A 16,741-nucleotide genomic window follows, 5' to 3' on the forward strand; every position below is an offset into this window, starting at 1 on the left:
AAGCGGCGAGTCAGGCGTCAATATTACTAGATCAAGGTGATCCACGGTCGCTATAACAAGCTCAACTAAACTGCCCACTTCCACCGCACAACAAACCCTGTAATTATCAACTACATTCCATTTTTGTTCGCTTGTTATTTTTAATCAAATACAAAAACCCGTCATTACTATTAATGCTGGATGACGCTAGTTTCTAAATCACGAAAGCATTTTTTTTTTCCTAAATATATTTCAATAAGTATTAATTACATTCTATTGAAATCATATAATTTTCAGATTCTTAAAAAAAAAACATACTATGGATAAATCATGCATATCATATATCATATATTAGGTCCTTACATATGAAATTGGCGTTTTTCGTACTGGCCAATTTAATCACGAATTTCTCCTCTTTGGTAAGGAATTCCAAATTCAAATTTGTACAGCTATAGACTCATGTATCTGTGGTTCGATGACCGTCATTCGTTTGTTTTTTTTCTTCTGTTTTTTTCTGTTTGCGTCACTCATTTTACAAAATGGAAAACTAAAAATATCGCATTATTTACGAGTACGAGTTCCACGGTGGCACTAGTGCTGCGGAAACGACTCGAAGGGTGAATGATGTGTATGGCGGTCGTGTTGCAAAAGAAAACACAGTTCGTTTTTGGTTCAACGTTTTCGTTCTGGAAATTTCGATCTGCAAAACAAGCCCCGTGGACCGCCTGAGACTCAAGTTGATAATGAAGAGTTGAAGGCTATTTTGGAAGCGGATCCATCGCAAACCACGTCCGAGTTAGCTGCAGGCTGCGATGTTAGTGATAAAACTGTTTTAATTCACTTGAAGCAAATTGGGAAGATTAAAAAGCTTGAAAGGTGGGTACCTCACGAATTGACTGAAGCAAACCGGCAAACGCGCGTCGACTGTTGCGTTACATTACTAAACCGGCACAATAATGAAGGTATTTTAAACCGAATCATTACCTGTGATGAAAAATGGGTTCTTTACGATAATCGGAAGCGCTCAGCGCAATGGTTGGATCCTGGCCAGCCAGCCAAATCCTGCCCCAAGCGAAAATTAACCCCAAAAAAGTTACTTGTAAGCGTTTGGTGGACTAGTGCCGGTATTGTTCATTACAGTTTTCTCAAATCTGGCCAGACTATTACGGCTGATGTCTATTGTCAGCAATTGCAAACCATGATGGAAAAGCTATCGGCTAAACAACCTAGGCTGGTCAATCGCTCCACGCCACTGCTGCTTCACGACAACGCTAGACCACACACTGCATAACAGACGGCTACTAAATTAGAAGAGCTTCAATTGGAAAGTCTAAGACATCCTCCGTACTCCCCGGACCTTGCTCCAACAGATTACCATTTTTTTCGAAATTTGGATAACTTCTTGCAAGGGAAAAAATTCAACTCCGATGGGGCAGTCCAAATCGTCTTCAAAGATTTTATTGATTCCCGTCCGACTGGTTTTTTTAGTAAAGGGATCAATGAACTACCTATGAGATGGCAAAAGTGCATAGAAAATAATGGTTCATACTTTGATTAATTAAATATATTATATTAAAAAATATTCGACTTTTTTTCCTCCCATACAAAACGCCAATTTCATATGTAAGGACCTAATATATACTAATACCCAATTCTAAAATATTTTAACATTTTGTCTAAGTGTTATTTGAGATTAACACCCTCGATCCTCGAGCCACCTCAAACCTCAATCTGTGATTTATAACTCAAGCGCTCCAACTAATTTCGTGGTTAGTTAAGAATTCGTATTATAAATCACTTTGTAATAAATTTGTGTAATTTAATAGCATAATCGAATGTATTGATCGTATTGTATCGATTTATAATTAACTCGCCAGTTTTTGTGTTGTGTTTTTGCTTTGACCGTTTAACCTTGACGTGCTCGTTCTTGGACCGAAAGCGGAAATAGAAATATGTTTGCATAAAAACAGCTTAATACTATTAGCGATCGATTTAGGAAAAAGATAGTATGGTTCAGCGGTCTTTAACCTAAAAGTGGTGAACAAAATAAATAGAAAACAATTTGCTGTAGAGTTTTTGACAGTGATAGAGTCTGCAGCAGCATAAACGAATGTCTCACTCGACCGGTGTAATACCACAATCACACAGAAGATAGGTGAAATCATTTCGCTTTATGTCCAATGAATATGTTCCTAAGGCCAAGGTCTAGTCTTCTATATATCTTCCCCTTTTCTTCTTTGCTTTTAAGCAAATGATGATAATGAAAATATTAAATAATTATGTCACAAGTCTTACGTAATTTTTTTTATTGTTTCTGTAAAATTTGATATCAGGGATGTACTTATAATCGAAAACAATTGAAGTAGAAAAATGTAACAATAGATATATTTGCGATCAAAATATTTCCTCGAACGCCTCGTTTCTATCCGCGTTTCCAAGAATACGAAACCAATAAAACGTAATTTATGAAGCACATATCGGTTTAATTGAATCGATATAACAGTTCCTTATGGTACGTTAACACTTTTTTATGAAAATGCTTTTATTTCCACTGGTGTTTCAATTATGCTGGATGAGATCAAGTAAAGTATATTCTTGTTCATAAATTTATTATAAACGACCTTCGCGTTGGTGCTCCAATATAGTTAAGTATTTATTACAAATATTTAGTAAGTAAATATAAGATTAGTAAAACAAAATGGTTGAAAATATGTACCTACATCAGACTGCATAGCTACAGAGTGTAGAACTACGGACTGTATTTACAGTAACAAAATTAATTGAGATTTTATAACAACTATAGTGATACTTTAATAATAGCAGTTACGTTCCAACTTTACTTCAACTAGATTTAAGATATTTAAACAAGATTATACGCTTATGCGTACTTATTAGGGAGTGTCGTAAAATTATTATTTCAACCAAAGTGTCGGTTGGTAACTACTGTAGTGTCCACTGTTGTATCTAAGGTTATTAATAATTAAACGCATAAACGCAATAACTAAACGCATTAAAAATATACATTTTAAATAAAAATTTACGAAAATTTAAGTTCGTAACAGAATCATATGAGTAAATGATAAATGTTTTGGACATACAATTTCAGCCGCTTGGGCTACATATGTGGTCAAAATGTATTTGACTTCCATACATATGTATAATATGTATACGTACCTAATGTTATGTGTATATTTATAGCTGCAAAAAAATCTCTTGTGAGTCAGCCATTAGTAAATATGTATACTTGACTCTCTAACCATGTCTAAGTAAAAAAAAAAATCCGGGAAACAAAAAGGAAGTGATCAGTTGATGTGTATTAAGTGGCTTCCCTATTCCCTTTTGACCCCTGATTGTTTATCTATAGGGATAAAGTCTTTGAACTCGTTGTTTACAGAAAAAGATTTTTTTGCGATTTCTTTTAATTTGGATGATTTTAGTGTGGTTTTAATTTATAATATAATTATTCTTACGTAAGTGAAAGCCTGTGTAACAAGAACTGTTATTATTTGAGCCGTGATCATGACATAGACTTCATTTTAAAACCAGTTTTGTTACGCCTTCCTTCATTTACACATATGACTAACAAACCGTATAACTGTTTATTAAGTGCGTATGTGTGTATTACTTTGTTTACATTGAGGCATTGTCTTGCAAACGTTTTATTTATTTTTCCAAAATAAGTGACATTTTAAAAAAGTGTCCTTTCTTGGTTATTGTACAATTTTTAGGGTTCCGTACCTCGGAAGGAAAAAAACGGAACCCTTATAGGATCACTTTGTTTTTCGTCCGTCTTGTGAAAAAATCAAACTTCTAACAATCTAACGAATAGATGAAAAATCATAAAAACTATTAATTTGGAAAAAAATATTATGTAAGAGTTAGGTATTTAGGCCAATGAGAATGCTTAATTATAAAGGGAAAGAGTTCATTGTCTGATTAGGAATCTGTTGAACTCATCTTGAAATGTTTTTAAGATTTTTTTTTATAAACGCGATACGAAAATCCAGATGCCCGTTTCAATGTAATTAAATTTTCAGATTATTTTATATTATTATACATTCAATCATTTGTAAAAGTTATTTTTTTCTTAACAACTCGTACGAAAACGAATAACTACATAAAAGATGGTGGCTCAATATATAAATAAAGTATTTAAAAATCATCTATATCAATGTTATTGTTTTTTTTTGTTTAATTAAAAAAATATTAAAACTTAAGATGTTATACAAATCCTAAAACAAAAGACTTTTAATGTAAAAATTAACAAGTAAAATAATTTTTATACAATCTTAAAGAAGTTATTTATTTTATTTTTAAGAATAAAGAGGCGGCATCTCAACTCTTACTTCCTCGTTAAGAACACCCTCAGGCGTGACTATTCTTTCCACAGTATACTTTCTGCACAAGGTTATCTTGTTAAGTTGAGAGATTTTCATACTTTGAAACCATTGTCTACAATGGCATCAAAGAAAAAGCAACTTAAATTACTTTACATACTAGGAATAAGTAGATGTGGACTGGAAATATTTGGTGTAATTGATAATTTTATTCTATTTTTAAACAAATGGCGCTGGCGGTGAGAATAATTTGTACAAGTATGCATACTTTTTTACTTAATTTATATGTAATTCATATTATAGAAAAAATATCATTACAGTAGTGAATCTCTATGAGTAAAATTAATTTTTAAACATTACAAATAAATAATGCAAATGTAACGTCCTTTCCCCGTTATACCAAAGCCTTTGTAATTAATTATCCATTTGAACAAATAGAATAATTTTATTTTGAAATGGGTACATTCCTAAAGAAATGCTATACAATGCGGTAGGATTAGGACAGCTTGATATCAATGAAGTGAATGTCCCTTTATCAAGGTATCCAAGGTAGACGGGGCAACAATACTGCTATGAACTTTGTTGTCGTATTTAATCCCATATATTTAGAGTTAAAATTGATACCGATCGAGTGTCAAAGTATTCAAGTCGTTGGTTCTTCGAGGGTTTCTTTTCCAAGATTGATTGGTAGCCAACGCCCTGCTTTATTATTTCTGACGTCATTTTTACTTAGGATAACGCCTACCAAAGATACCGGTATATAAGCTACGATTTGTCGGGACCAGGTCACAGTTGTTCACTTAACTGATAACAAACAACACAGACCACAATGTTCAAGCTGGTGGTGTTGTCTTCCGTGCTCGCCCTGGTGGCCGCCAATCCCTCCGGCCTCGCTCCGTGGGGCGCTTGGGGTAACGGCTGGGGCTTAGGGCTGGCCGCTCCCCTGCTCGGCGCCGCCCATGGTGCCCTTGCCGCACCCGTCGCTGCGCCCGTCCCCATTGCTCCCGTAGGGCTCCGTGCATACAACTACCGGGGACCTATCTCCCTGGCTCCAGGTCAGCCCGCCAACATCCTGGCTACTGATGGCAGACCGCTGGATACTCTCAGTGTGAACTTGGACCGCTCCGCTCACCTAACCGCTAGAGCTTTGGAACACGCCGGTGGTCATCTGCTGAGGAAGCGCTCGGCCCCGCTGTTGGCGGCGCCCCTGGCTGCAGCTTGGTCTCACTCTGCACGCCTCGACATCCCCGCAGGCCGTCTGATTGCGCCCGCGCCTCTAGCTCTACCTGCTGCTGGACATCTCGGTTGGGGCGCGCCTCTTGCGCCATTGGGTTTGGGTGCTTTGGGTCATGGACTTCCTTTGGCCCACGGTTAAAAATATCATAATTTGTGTAAATGTTTGAGCTAAAAGTTTAAAGTAAAAATAGTTACCTAAATTCTGTTCCACATTCTTAACCTTTTCTTATAGTTGTTTTCGTGAGGTCTTTTATGTTCATACTTCCATTTTCTTCCTGTCTGTTAACTTGCTCATTAAATTAAGTGGCAACTGCCATGTTATGTTAATATTAAGATTTTAAAAATACAATATCATTATATTTACACAAAAAAGCCTTTTGAATTTATCTACATGTGTATTAAATCATCAAACACGATCGAGCCTCTCTCGCTAAAATATGAGAAAAACTCTGTTCCGACAAACTTCCCACAGTATTGTTCAAAGCATACTTATAAAATATTACAGTAAGGTTTAGTATAAAATCCTTCGATAAGGTTGGAATATAATTATACTTAAAACTAAAATATGGGGAGTTAAAAAATCTAAAAAGCCATCATGCATCTCCAGTTTCGTTGATGTTGCGGATATTCATGGGAATCAATGGTCTTCGTCCTTTCCCTTATAAAAAAAACAATTTATCCAACGAAATAAATAACACAACGAGTAGTACAAAAATGAAACCAGAAGCATGATTATCAAATTGATTTTGTTTTACAAAACAACAAAGTAAACGATCAATTTTGTTAACAAAAGAAGATGTGGCAGCAAGTGAGTAATAAAAGTAGTTGTTTCGTGAATTTCTAAAACCTATATATAATCTGTACGGCTTGCTCCCATGCGGCAAGAAGGTTAACATAACTACATTGTTCTATATTAAAAGTTTAAGAGACAAAATAGATACATACTTAAAGTAGGTAAAGTGGTAAATTCACGAAAACACGTCAAAAAGTACGTATTTTGAAAAGAAGTTTTATAGTTTTGAAAAAAAAAACAAATTGTTAATCTCAAAACTTGTGTGAATGGAATTTAATATTAAATAAGTTTTTATTTCAATAAGCTACTACTGTTCAAGAGGAATTTACACATTTTTGATTAAATGACATTAAGAAAAAAGAAGAATTTAAAATAAAGAAAAAAGAACATATTCTTAATGTCATTGTTTTTTTGTCTTTTCTATTCATGTGTCTAAAAAAAAGTATAATAATTTTAATCTGTTTATCGTATAAAACTACTTAAATCTAGAAGGTAACAATGTTTGATTTAGCTGTGTTTTACGTACAAAAGGTGACAAATTCTTACATAAATAATATAAACTAGATTAGAAACCAGAAAAGTTGATAGTTTTTTAAACTTTGCTATTTATCTGCACTAAAGTTTAGTAAATATTTCTACATTCACTATCACTTTAGGTAAAAATTTAAGTGAAACTGTTTAGTTGGGATTACTCGGAGGTTCGTCGAGTATTAAATGGCTATGATAGATAGCATATTCCATAAGTTAATTTATGTACATATCATAAGGTGGCAAAAGAACAAGCCATCACCTGATTCGCTGAAATAGCGATGCGACCATTACTCATAGACATTCGAAATTGCAGATGCGTTGCCTACCTATGATTGTCAGAGCAGGAGATGCACATTAAGAAAATATTTCCCCTTATGCGAATTCCTCCGACAAATTACCATCCCATTCCCATGCTTTTCTTTATAAACAAAGCGTTGGAAGGGGACGAGGACTAACATGAGGCCTCCGGAATCACACTCGTCAGAAGAAACGCGGAATTGTTTTAACTTTACGCCTATCTCCTGTCCAAACGTTTATAGTAAAAACTAAATTCTTTATTACATCTTATAAATGATTTAACTTTTCGTGACCTTTGTTTGACTCAAATGTTCTGCTAAACTATGAACAAAATACGGTTTTCAACGTCATGTAAGGTTATATATTCCCAATGAATTACTAATTAAATTTTAGTATACATATATGAATAAACAGCGCATTTCTGAAACCTTTAAAATTTGTTTTTTGATATCTGCTAGCTAAATCGTTAGACCTATATATAAAACGATAAATGAGAGAATTGTAGATCTCAAAAAGTTTTACAAAAAGTCAGAAATGGCATATAATTTTGTCTGAATAACCATTTTTTGCTCGAGAAAAAACAACTGAAAATCATATATTATTTTTCCGTCGCTATATTTTCGGTTTTAATGCTGATTCTTACGAATAAAACTGTGTTCGTTATCAGGGAAATATTATGTAGACCAAAATTAAGCAGCCTTTAGCAGTATATAGAAATGACAAATAGTTTAGAAGATATCACGATCGCAAACAATAAGCGCTAATGATACATCAGCTCTCGGATCGGATGCGCCCGTGTTTATAAGGTTTTTACGGGATGGGACGTAACCGGGAAAGGTACTGAAACAATCTCCCTCAACACTTTCAATGTTATACAGCTCACTAAATGACGGTTGTTTACAAACTTCTATTAAACTAAAATTTTTGGAAAATTAATGACTGCTCTTATTAAATTTTTACTTCTAGGTCACAATGGAAGTACTGTAGTGAATGTACCTTTATCAAGGTTCCCAATGTAGGCATGGTAAGAATAATAAAATATACATCATTCTTATCTATATGATTAAACATATTAGAGCGGTTACGACTGTAGAAAAATTTGCGTATTTAGCCCTATTCATGACTTAATTTGCCTAGATTGCCCAGTGAACAACGCCCTAAATCAGGTATATATTTTTGCGTTCGAAAGACACCTAGGATAACGCCAATCGTACGGACCGGTATATAAGCTGTGATTTGTTGGGTATTTACAACAGTCGCTCACTAAACTGATATCAACACAGACCACAATGTTCAAGCTGGTGGTGTTGTCTTCGGTGCTCGCTCTGGCGGCCGCAAATCCCTCCGGCCTTGCTCCGTGGGGCGCTTGGGGCAACGGCTGGGGCTTAGGGCTAGCCGCTCCCTTGCTAGGCGCCGCACATGGTGCCCTCGCCGCACCCGTCGCTGCTCCCGTTCCCATCGCTCCCGCAGGACTCCGTGCATACAACTACCGTGGACCTATCTCACTGGCCCCAGGTCAGCCCGCCAACATCCTGGCTACTGATGGCAGGCCATTGGATACTCTCAGCGTAAACTTGGACAGATCCGCTCACCTGACTGCTAGAGCTTTGGAACACGCCGGTGGTCATCTACTGAGGAAGCGCTCGGCCCCGCTGCTGGCGGCGCCCCTGGCCGCAGTTTGGACTCACTCCGCGCGTTTAGACATCCCTGCAGCGCGTTTGATAGCGCCAGCGCCCCTTGGCCTCTCCGCAGCCGGACACCTCGGTTGGGGTGCGCCTCTTGCGCCATGGGGTTTGGGTGCTTTGGGCCACGGACTTCCTTTGGCCCATGGTTAATAACATGAAATGTACATATGTTTATTCCATTAGGTTTAAGAATAAAAAGAGAGTTACATAAACATAGTTTTTGTCTCACTTCTCCCATTCTTTTGAATATAATATCTTAGCATCGCAATGGTTGCACGGATATCATCTAAATTACTATACAATACAATAAAAATTTATCGGTAGTATATAAATTAGAAATCAGAAGGACGTGACCATTACGAGAAAGAAAAGTTTTTTATTGACACAAAAAAGATTATACTAAAATAAAATTACATATAACTGAATAATTAAACTTGATGTTTAGTTACCATTTTTAGTTATTTAGGGTAATCTGATGATGCCCACACTAGGCCTAGCCTGTATAGTGGGCACCGATATTCATAAATGTATACAATATTCAGTGCACAAAATAACAAAAACCCACATTCACGGCAATTTAGCATTTAACAATTATAAGTTACTCTAGTATACATTTGAAAAAACAAATTAAAGTAAATTAAAAAAAAAGAAATAAATTAAAATAGATAATATAAATATGTATGGTACGGATATATAAATAGATAAGATATAAATATTTTTAAGGATTTAGGATTGTATCTTCAAAAGGTACTCAGTATTCTTATAATTTAAAGTAAGCAGCCACTTCAGTAAGAAGGTGGTTTTGGCTTGTGGCAACAATTTCTTTGATAAATCGCAGCGCTTTACTACAGAGTTTTAAATATGAAATTGCATAAAGGAGCGCGTGCGTTGTGCAAAGTAGGAATTAACCGATGTCATGGGTAAAAGGTAGACTCTGCGAGACAACCTATTTTTGTAGCAAATGATTTCAAAGGAGCAAGCGGCTACCTAAATTCGCTAAAAAGATGGGATGTGATGCGAAGCTAAAATTTAGCGTTGCTTTTAATGGACACAGGAAGGACCTATTGGAAGAGTATATTTCCCTTTCCTGTTCGTCTCTTTCTCCACTACATCCTGCTGCGGACTTAAGCACTGTTAATAACAAATTATAGACAACAATTGTTATCTATCGATTTTTATACGCGATATCAAGTTTTTCTTAAATTGTAAAAAGTCCTTAAACGGCTCGTTTAAGTAATTTTTAAAATAAAAAAATAACGCGTTCATATTTCATTTAAATGTTTATTTGCATTTAAATCGATGGTGTTTCTCTTGATATTTACAAAACGTGGGTGAGGGTGGCGTGGCCGACCGCAAGAGGCGCGATGTGCGCGCCGTAGGCAAGAGGCACAGGGTGACTGATCAGTGGGGCGGCGAAGCGGGCGACGGGTGCGGCAACAACTGGGGCGGCGATAGGTGCAACGACAGGGGCGACAATGGAGCGTTTCTTCAGGAGATGAAAGCCGTTGAGGGCCTTAGCAGTGTAGTGAGCGGAGCGGTCCAAGTTGACGTCTAATGTGTCAAGGGGCCTACCGTCGGCGGCGAGGATGCTGGCGGGCTGCCCGGGGGCCAAGGACAGTGGACCGCGGTAGTTGGCGGGCGCCAAGAACGCCCCGTAGGCGAGGGGCGCGACAATGCCGGCGCTCGCGGCGGCCAATAGGCAGGACAACACCACCAGTTTCATCATCTTGGACGTGGTCTGTGCTGTTCACTGGACGTGTAAACTCTGATGCTCAGACATCGCACCTATCTGCTTATATATGTGCATTATCAGAGTAAGTTGTTGGGCGTTACCGGAATGCATCGGTGACCGTGACGAGACTACATTTATGTGACAACTTAGGTTCATTGTATAATGAGATAATTATAATAAGATTTTATGTTGTATATAGTTGTTTAATTCGGAGAGCGGGACCACAAAAATAAAACTCTTGATAGAACTTCACTACTATATTTAAATTTTAATCTAAACATCTTATCAGTGACATTTTCAAATAAAACACCACCGTGATTTAAAAGATTAGTAACTCCATCTATTGATTAGCTTTAACATAAACCGCCCACCAAGGACACACTTTGTCCTTCATTTTATTATAACTAAACATCAAATTAAAATAACACTAACTTAACATAAACAAAAATAAAAACATTAAAGATAAACCGCCCACCATGCCACAAGCTATTTGGTCAGGACACAAACTTTACTCATTGGTCTTTTTTTTGTACCATTGATTGTCCTGATCGAAACTACTCTGGTGATATTATCCTTTCCAGTATATTTTTCTACTATAGTGCCTAGCTGCCACTTGGCTGGTGGTACGTTGTCATCTTTGATTAACACTACTTCGCCAAGTTCAGGTTCTTTACCTTTGTGATACCATTTGTATCTTTGGCTTATATTTGAAAGGTACTCCCGACTCCATCTTTTCCAAAAAATGGAGACCATTTTTTGTACCATTCTCCATCTATCGATTCCTACGACCTCACTTTGATCTTTATCTGGATCAGAAATATTGATCAAGGGTTCGCCAACCAAAAAATGGCCGGGTGTCAGTGGGAGTGGATCATTCGGATCACTACTAAGCACTGATAGTGGCCGCGAGTTCAAGCATGCTTCGATTTGAGTCAAAACCGTACTTAGCTCCTCAAATGTCAGCGTACTGTCGCCAATCGATTTTCGTAAATGATTTTTAACACTACGCACGCCAGCCTCCCACAATCCACCAAAATTAGGTGCGTGTGGAGGGTTAAAATGCCAAGTAGTTGATTCTAATGTTAACAATTGGGCAATTTCTTCTGGCCAAGACCTCTGGGCCGCCTTAAGCATATCGAATAACAACTTATTTGATCCTACAAAGTTCGTGGCATTATCACTATATAGATCTTTGCAATGGCCTCTTCTAGCTATGAATCGTCTAAACGCAGCGATAAACCCTTTTGCAGTTAAATCCGAGACAACTTCAAGATGCACTGCGCGTGTGACCATACATACAAATAAACATATGTAGCCTTTGTACGCTTTAGATCCTCTTCCAGGTGAGAAACGAACATTTATAGGACCGGCATAATCAACGCCCGATGATTTAAATGGTTTACTTGGCTTGAGTCTTACATCTGGAATTTGTCCCATCAATTGAGATCTGTTAGCAGATGAATATCTTCGACACTTGACACAGTTTCGATAATACTTCTTAACTTGAACTCTAGCATTGATGATGAAGTACGTATATCTAATGTAATTTAGCATAAGCTGTGGTCCGCCGTGGAGAGTCTTAAAATGAGCATCTTGAATAACCAACCACGTAAGATGATTCTTAGCAGGCAGTATGATTGGATGTTTTCTCTCATACGTAAGTTCAGATCTCTCCAATCTTCCACCGACTCTTAACGTCCCCTTAGAATCTAATATCGGACAAAGAGTATGTAATGTACTCCGTTTTAGAACACAACCACGTGATTTGATAGAATCGATCTCTTCTTTAAAAGATATAGCTTGTACTACACCCACCAATGTCAACAATGTGTCGTTCATCTCTTGAACTGATATGGAACCTGTATTTGTCATTTGATTACCTTGAGACGTTCTATAATGTGACCAACGTTTACAATATGATAAAACCCTAAGCATTCTTGTTAGAGATGAAAATCTTCCTATCAATCCTTCTGAATCATTTTCTTCCATTACATTCGCTAATAGACATATCTTCTTACTCGCTTTTTCTTCTAAACTTGTGTTCTTAAAAATTCCTTTACTGTATTTGATTTCTTTGTCACTTAACCACTTTGGACCTTTTTTCCATAGTTCTAAACATATTAACTCCTTTGCTTTAATACCTTTCGATGCACAATCAGCAGGATTCTCTTCGGATGGTACATGTGACCACTGATTACTATCCATCTTCGTGAGTATCTCTGACACACGGTTGGCGACGAAAGTCTTCCATTTACTTGGATGACTGCTTAACCAAGCGATGACAACCGATGAGTCCGTCCACGCGTGTATATTCTCTTTTGGTACCTGTAACACCTGTGATACATCAGATAGAAGTTTGGCCAGTAATACGGCACCACATAGCTCCAGGCGGGGAATCGATACCTGCTTAACAGGCGCGACCTTTGTTCTGGAACGGAGAAGGTTGACAATTACCTCTCCTTGATGATCGATTATTCGCGCATACACAACTGCAGCATAAGCAATATTAGAAGCGTCGCAGAAGCCTTGAAGTTCCAGTCGTTTGTTGTTTATGCTACTTCCAATCCACCGAGGAATGCGAAATTCTGCTAGTGTACAAAGATCTTGACGATATGTGATCCATTCCTTCAGCATGTTTTCTGGCAGTTCTTGATCCCATTCGATTCCAGCCAGCCACAATTTCTGTATGAAAGCCTTGGCTGTGATGATTGTGGGAGCCACCCACCCTAACGGATCAAACAGCATTGCAATGTCCGAAAGCACCTTGCGTTTGGTAACCGGAGTAGATAATGGTGGTAACTTGACAACATATTCAAACCTGTCCTCACATCTATTCCAAGTCATTCCTAATATTTTTAGCGTCTCATCCAATTTGATAGGTATAGATTGGTTATCTGTCATTCCGTCTTGTCCAATGAGTTCCAACAATGTATTAAAATTACTGCTCCACTTTTGAAATTGAAACCCTCCTAACTTCATAAGATTGCTCAACTCTTCAAAAATACTAACTGCTTCAGACTCAGTCTCACAACCTGTCATTAAGTCATCCATATACAGATCGTTTTTAGTGATTTCTGCTCCAATTGGATATAACAGTTTCTCATCTTCTGCAAGTTGATGTAATGCCTTTACTGCTAGATACGGTGCGCAAGCTGTCCCAAATGTCAATGTTAACAACTGATAATGTTCAATCGATTCTGTCCTATTAGGTCTCCATAAAATCCGTTGATAATTCACATCTTCTTCATGAACACGAACCTGTCGATACATTTTGATCAGATCGGCTATAATAGCGATTCTGTGAATACGCCATCGTAACAGGAGATGTTGTAAATCTTGCTGTAACTTGGGCCCAACAAGAAGGTTGTCGTTGAGCGACACATCATTTACGCCTTTGCAGGAAGCATCAAATACTACACGGACCTTTGTCGTGTCTCTATCTTCTTTTACCACTGCATGATGTGGAAGGTATACAGCCTTGGGATTGTCGATGTCGTCTTTAGGAACAGGTTTCATGTGATTTAATGTCTTATATTCTTCTATAACTTTAGCATATTCTTCACTTAATTTTGGATTTCTGGCGAGTTTATTCTCTAAAGACATAAATCTGTCTTGTGCTATCTTCAGCATGTTACCATATTGACATTCTGGGTCAACCGAGTTGAAGGGTAGTCTGACGACGTATCTACCATCTTCATTTCTCGTTGTTGTCGAAGCAAAGATCTCTTCACATTTCTTCTCTTCTTCTGTCAATATCTTCTGATTTGTTTCTGTTTCTTGCTCCAACTCCCAAAACCTTTTTAATAAATCCTCTGCTCGGATTTGTGTGTGCATACTTATGACTCTTTCTGGTGAGCCTGATTCTGACATCTTTCCTGAAACAATCCAACCAAGAATTGTGTCCTGTGCGATTAATCTTCTTGTTGGATTCTTGATTACGTCGCCTTTTAAAATCTCACAGTAGACTTCAGCTCCGAGTAAAACGTCGATCTTACTCGGTGATAAATATGATGGGTCAGCTAGAGGTAACATTTCTAGCTCGAGCCAGTCAGGTGAATGAATAACCTTGGAAGGAAGCATAGTTGTTAGGGAACTTAATACATAAGCGTTAACTTTGATAGAATTGTAAGGAGGATGGCGTGATGTGATATGCAATGATACCATATATTTTACTCTAGTATGACCATCTCCCACTCCAGACACCAAACCATTGATTGGCTGGCGTTTGAGCCCTAACAATTGGACAGTTTCTTCCGTGATAAAAGACGCTTGCGACCCTTGATCAATAAGCGCTCTGATTACATGACTAACACCATTAACTGACATAGCCCTAACGATTGCGGTTGCTAATAATACTTCACAGGGTGATGATTGTTTCGCAAACGTTGATATGATAGTAGTGCTCTCCTTGGATTGAGTTTTTATATTTTCTGTGGTTTCCTGCGCTTTCTCCTTCTCTTGTTCTCGTTCTAGATGTAGTAAAGAGTGATGACGTCGGCCGCATCTTCGACAGCTGGTTGATTGGTGACATTTATTTACAGAATGATTTGGTGCCAGACAGTTAAAACAAAGACCTTTTTCTTTAACAAGCTCCGATCTTTCTTTAGGTGTTAAGTTTGAAAACTTCTTGCATTGATATAAGTAATGTTCACTGTGGCACATCCCGCAACTTATTGTTTTCTTATTTTCTATTGCGTGAAATGTCTTTGCTTTACAAGTCGTCGGCGTTTGTTTTACTCCTTCTAACATCTCCATTGTTCTATATCTTGTCTCCAAAAAGTCCTTTAGTTGGTTCCATGATGGTAGCTCATCCATACTAATCTGGCTCAAATGAAGTTCCCACTGCTTACGGCTTTCCTGATCTAACTTAGTAACAACAACATAGTTGATAATAGTATCCCACGATGTAATATCTATTTTCAAATTATTTAACGACTTCAGACAAGCTGATGTTGTATCCAATAATCGTTTGACAGCTGTAGATGACTCTGTGATAGTTTTTTGTGAAAACAGTGTCTTTAGCACCTCATTCGTATTGAAGCGTCTATTATTATATCTTCGTGTTAACTGAAGCCAGGCTTCATGGTAGTTGGCTTCAGTGATTGTAAGATTTTTTAACACTTGTTCAGCTTCTCCACGAAGGCAGCTCTTAAGATAATGCATCTTCTGAACCGATGTTAGTTTTTCATTATTGTGGATTAATGATACAAACAAATCATGAAAAGACTGCCACTCCTCGTATCCAGACGTAAATGTCGGCAAATTTATTTGCGGTAGCCTTACATCACAACTGGGTGAACTTGCAATGACATTTGTGCTAGTGGCTGATGTTGATGACTGAGAGAAACTCTTTAAATCTTCCTTCATTTTCGAATGATAGTCTGTATATAATTCTTCCACTTGATCGTATAAGTCTTCCGTAAAATACTCCAATTTCGCTTGTTCACTTTTATCTATGCTTCTTGTAATATTGTCGTGATTATCTTGAAATTTTGCCCAATATGTTTTTAAAGATTCTAAACGTGTTTCAATGTACGATGAAGTTATTCGCGCCTTCGGAGACTTAGAATAGTTGTTGATTGCTTTTTTTATTAATTTTGATAGCTCTTCTTGATTACTAATAAGTGACTTTGCCATTTTTAAATTATTAATTTTTTTTTTTTTTAAGATACAGTAATTTCTAAATTATTCTAAGTATTTTATGTATGGCAAAATCCACAAACTACACGTAACACATGAAATTGTCCAAAGTCCAACACTTACTGCAACATATTCTAAGTCTATGACCACTCACGTGAAATAGTCCGGAGTCCAGATATAAACACACTGTTTTTCAGAGTCACATACACTCACTGAAACTTTTTCTAAGTAACTGTTCACTTCACTGATCACATTTCACTTGGAACTAACTGAAGCACTGCACTGATTCACTCAATCGTCCCTGGTTTCGGCACCATGTTTAATTCGGAGAGCGGGACCACAAAAATAAAACTCTTGATAGAACTTCACTACTATATTTAAATTTTAATCTAAACATCTTATCAGTGACATTTTCAAATAAAACACCACCGTGATTTAAAAGATTAGTAACTCCATCTATTGATTAGCTTTAACAATAGTTTCATCTGTACTTAAATAGTAGGTTTAACTT

At 37.2% G+C, this 16,741-nt stretch overlaps 4 protein-coding genes across 4 annotated transcripts; 2 read left to right on the plus strand and 2 right to left on the minus strand.

Moving 5' to 3' along the window:
* Nucleotides 1-5,092: 5,092 nt before the first annotated feature.
* On the plus strand, nucleotides 5,093-5,890 carry LOC106708880. The gene has a single exon (XM_014500466.2). The coding sequence runs from the start codon at nucleotides 5,146-5,148 to the stop codon at nucleotides 5,689-5,691; it is 546 nt and encodes a 181-aa protein (XP_014355952.2). The 5' UTR covers nucleotides 5,093-5,145; the 3' UTR covers nucleotides 5,692-5,890.
* A 2,509-nt stretch (nucleotides 5,891-8,399) lies between these two features.
* LOC106708881 lies at nucleotides 8,400-9,066 on the plus strand. Its single transcript, XM_014500468.2, has one exon. It carries the CDS (start codon nucleotides 8,463-8,465, stop codon nucleotides 9,006-9,008), a length of 546 nt encoding a protein of 181 aa, XP_014355954.2. The 5' UTR covers nucleotides 8,400-8,462; the 3' UTR covers nucleotides 9,009-9,066.
* Nucleotides 9,067-10,149: 1,083 nt separating this feature from the next.
* Nucleotides 10,150-10,611, minus strand: LOC106708885. The gene has a single exon (XM_014500472.2). The coding sequence runs from the start codon at nucleotides 10,582-10,584 to the stop codon at nucleotides 10,177-10,179; it is 408 nt and encodes a 135-aa protein (XP_014355958.1). The 5' UTR covers nucleotides 10,585-10,611; the 3' UTR covers nucleotides 10,150-10,176.
* A 465-nt stretch (nucleotides 10,612-11,076) lies between these two features.
* LOC123721519 lies at nucleotides 11,077-16,227 on the minus strand. Its single transcript, XM_045680344.1, has one exon. The coding sequence runs from the start codon at nucleotides 16,225-16,227 to the stop codon at nucleotides 11,077-11,079; it is 5,151 nt and encodes a 1,716-aa protein (XP_045536300.1).
* Between the last annotated feature and the right edge of the window lie 514 nt (nucleotides 16,228-16,741).

This window comes from Papilio machaon, chromosome 12 (assembly GCF_912999745.1).
Source record: "Papilio machaon chromosome 12, ilPapMach1.1, whole genome shotgun sequence".
NCBI classification, from domain to species: Eukaryota; Metazoa; Arthropoda; class Insecta; order Lepidoptera; family Papilionidae; genus Papilio; species Papilio machaon.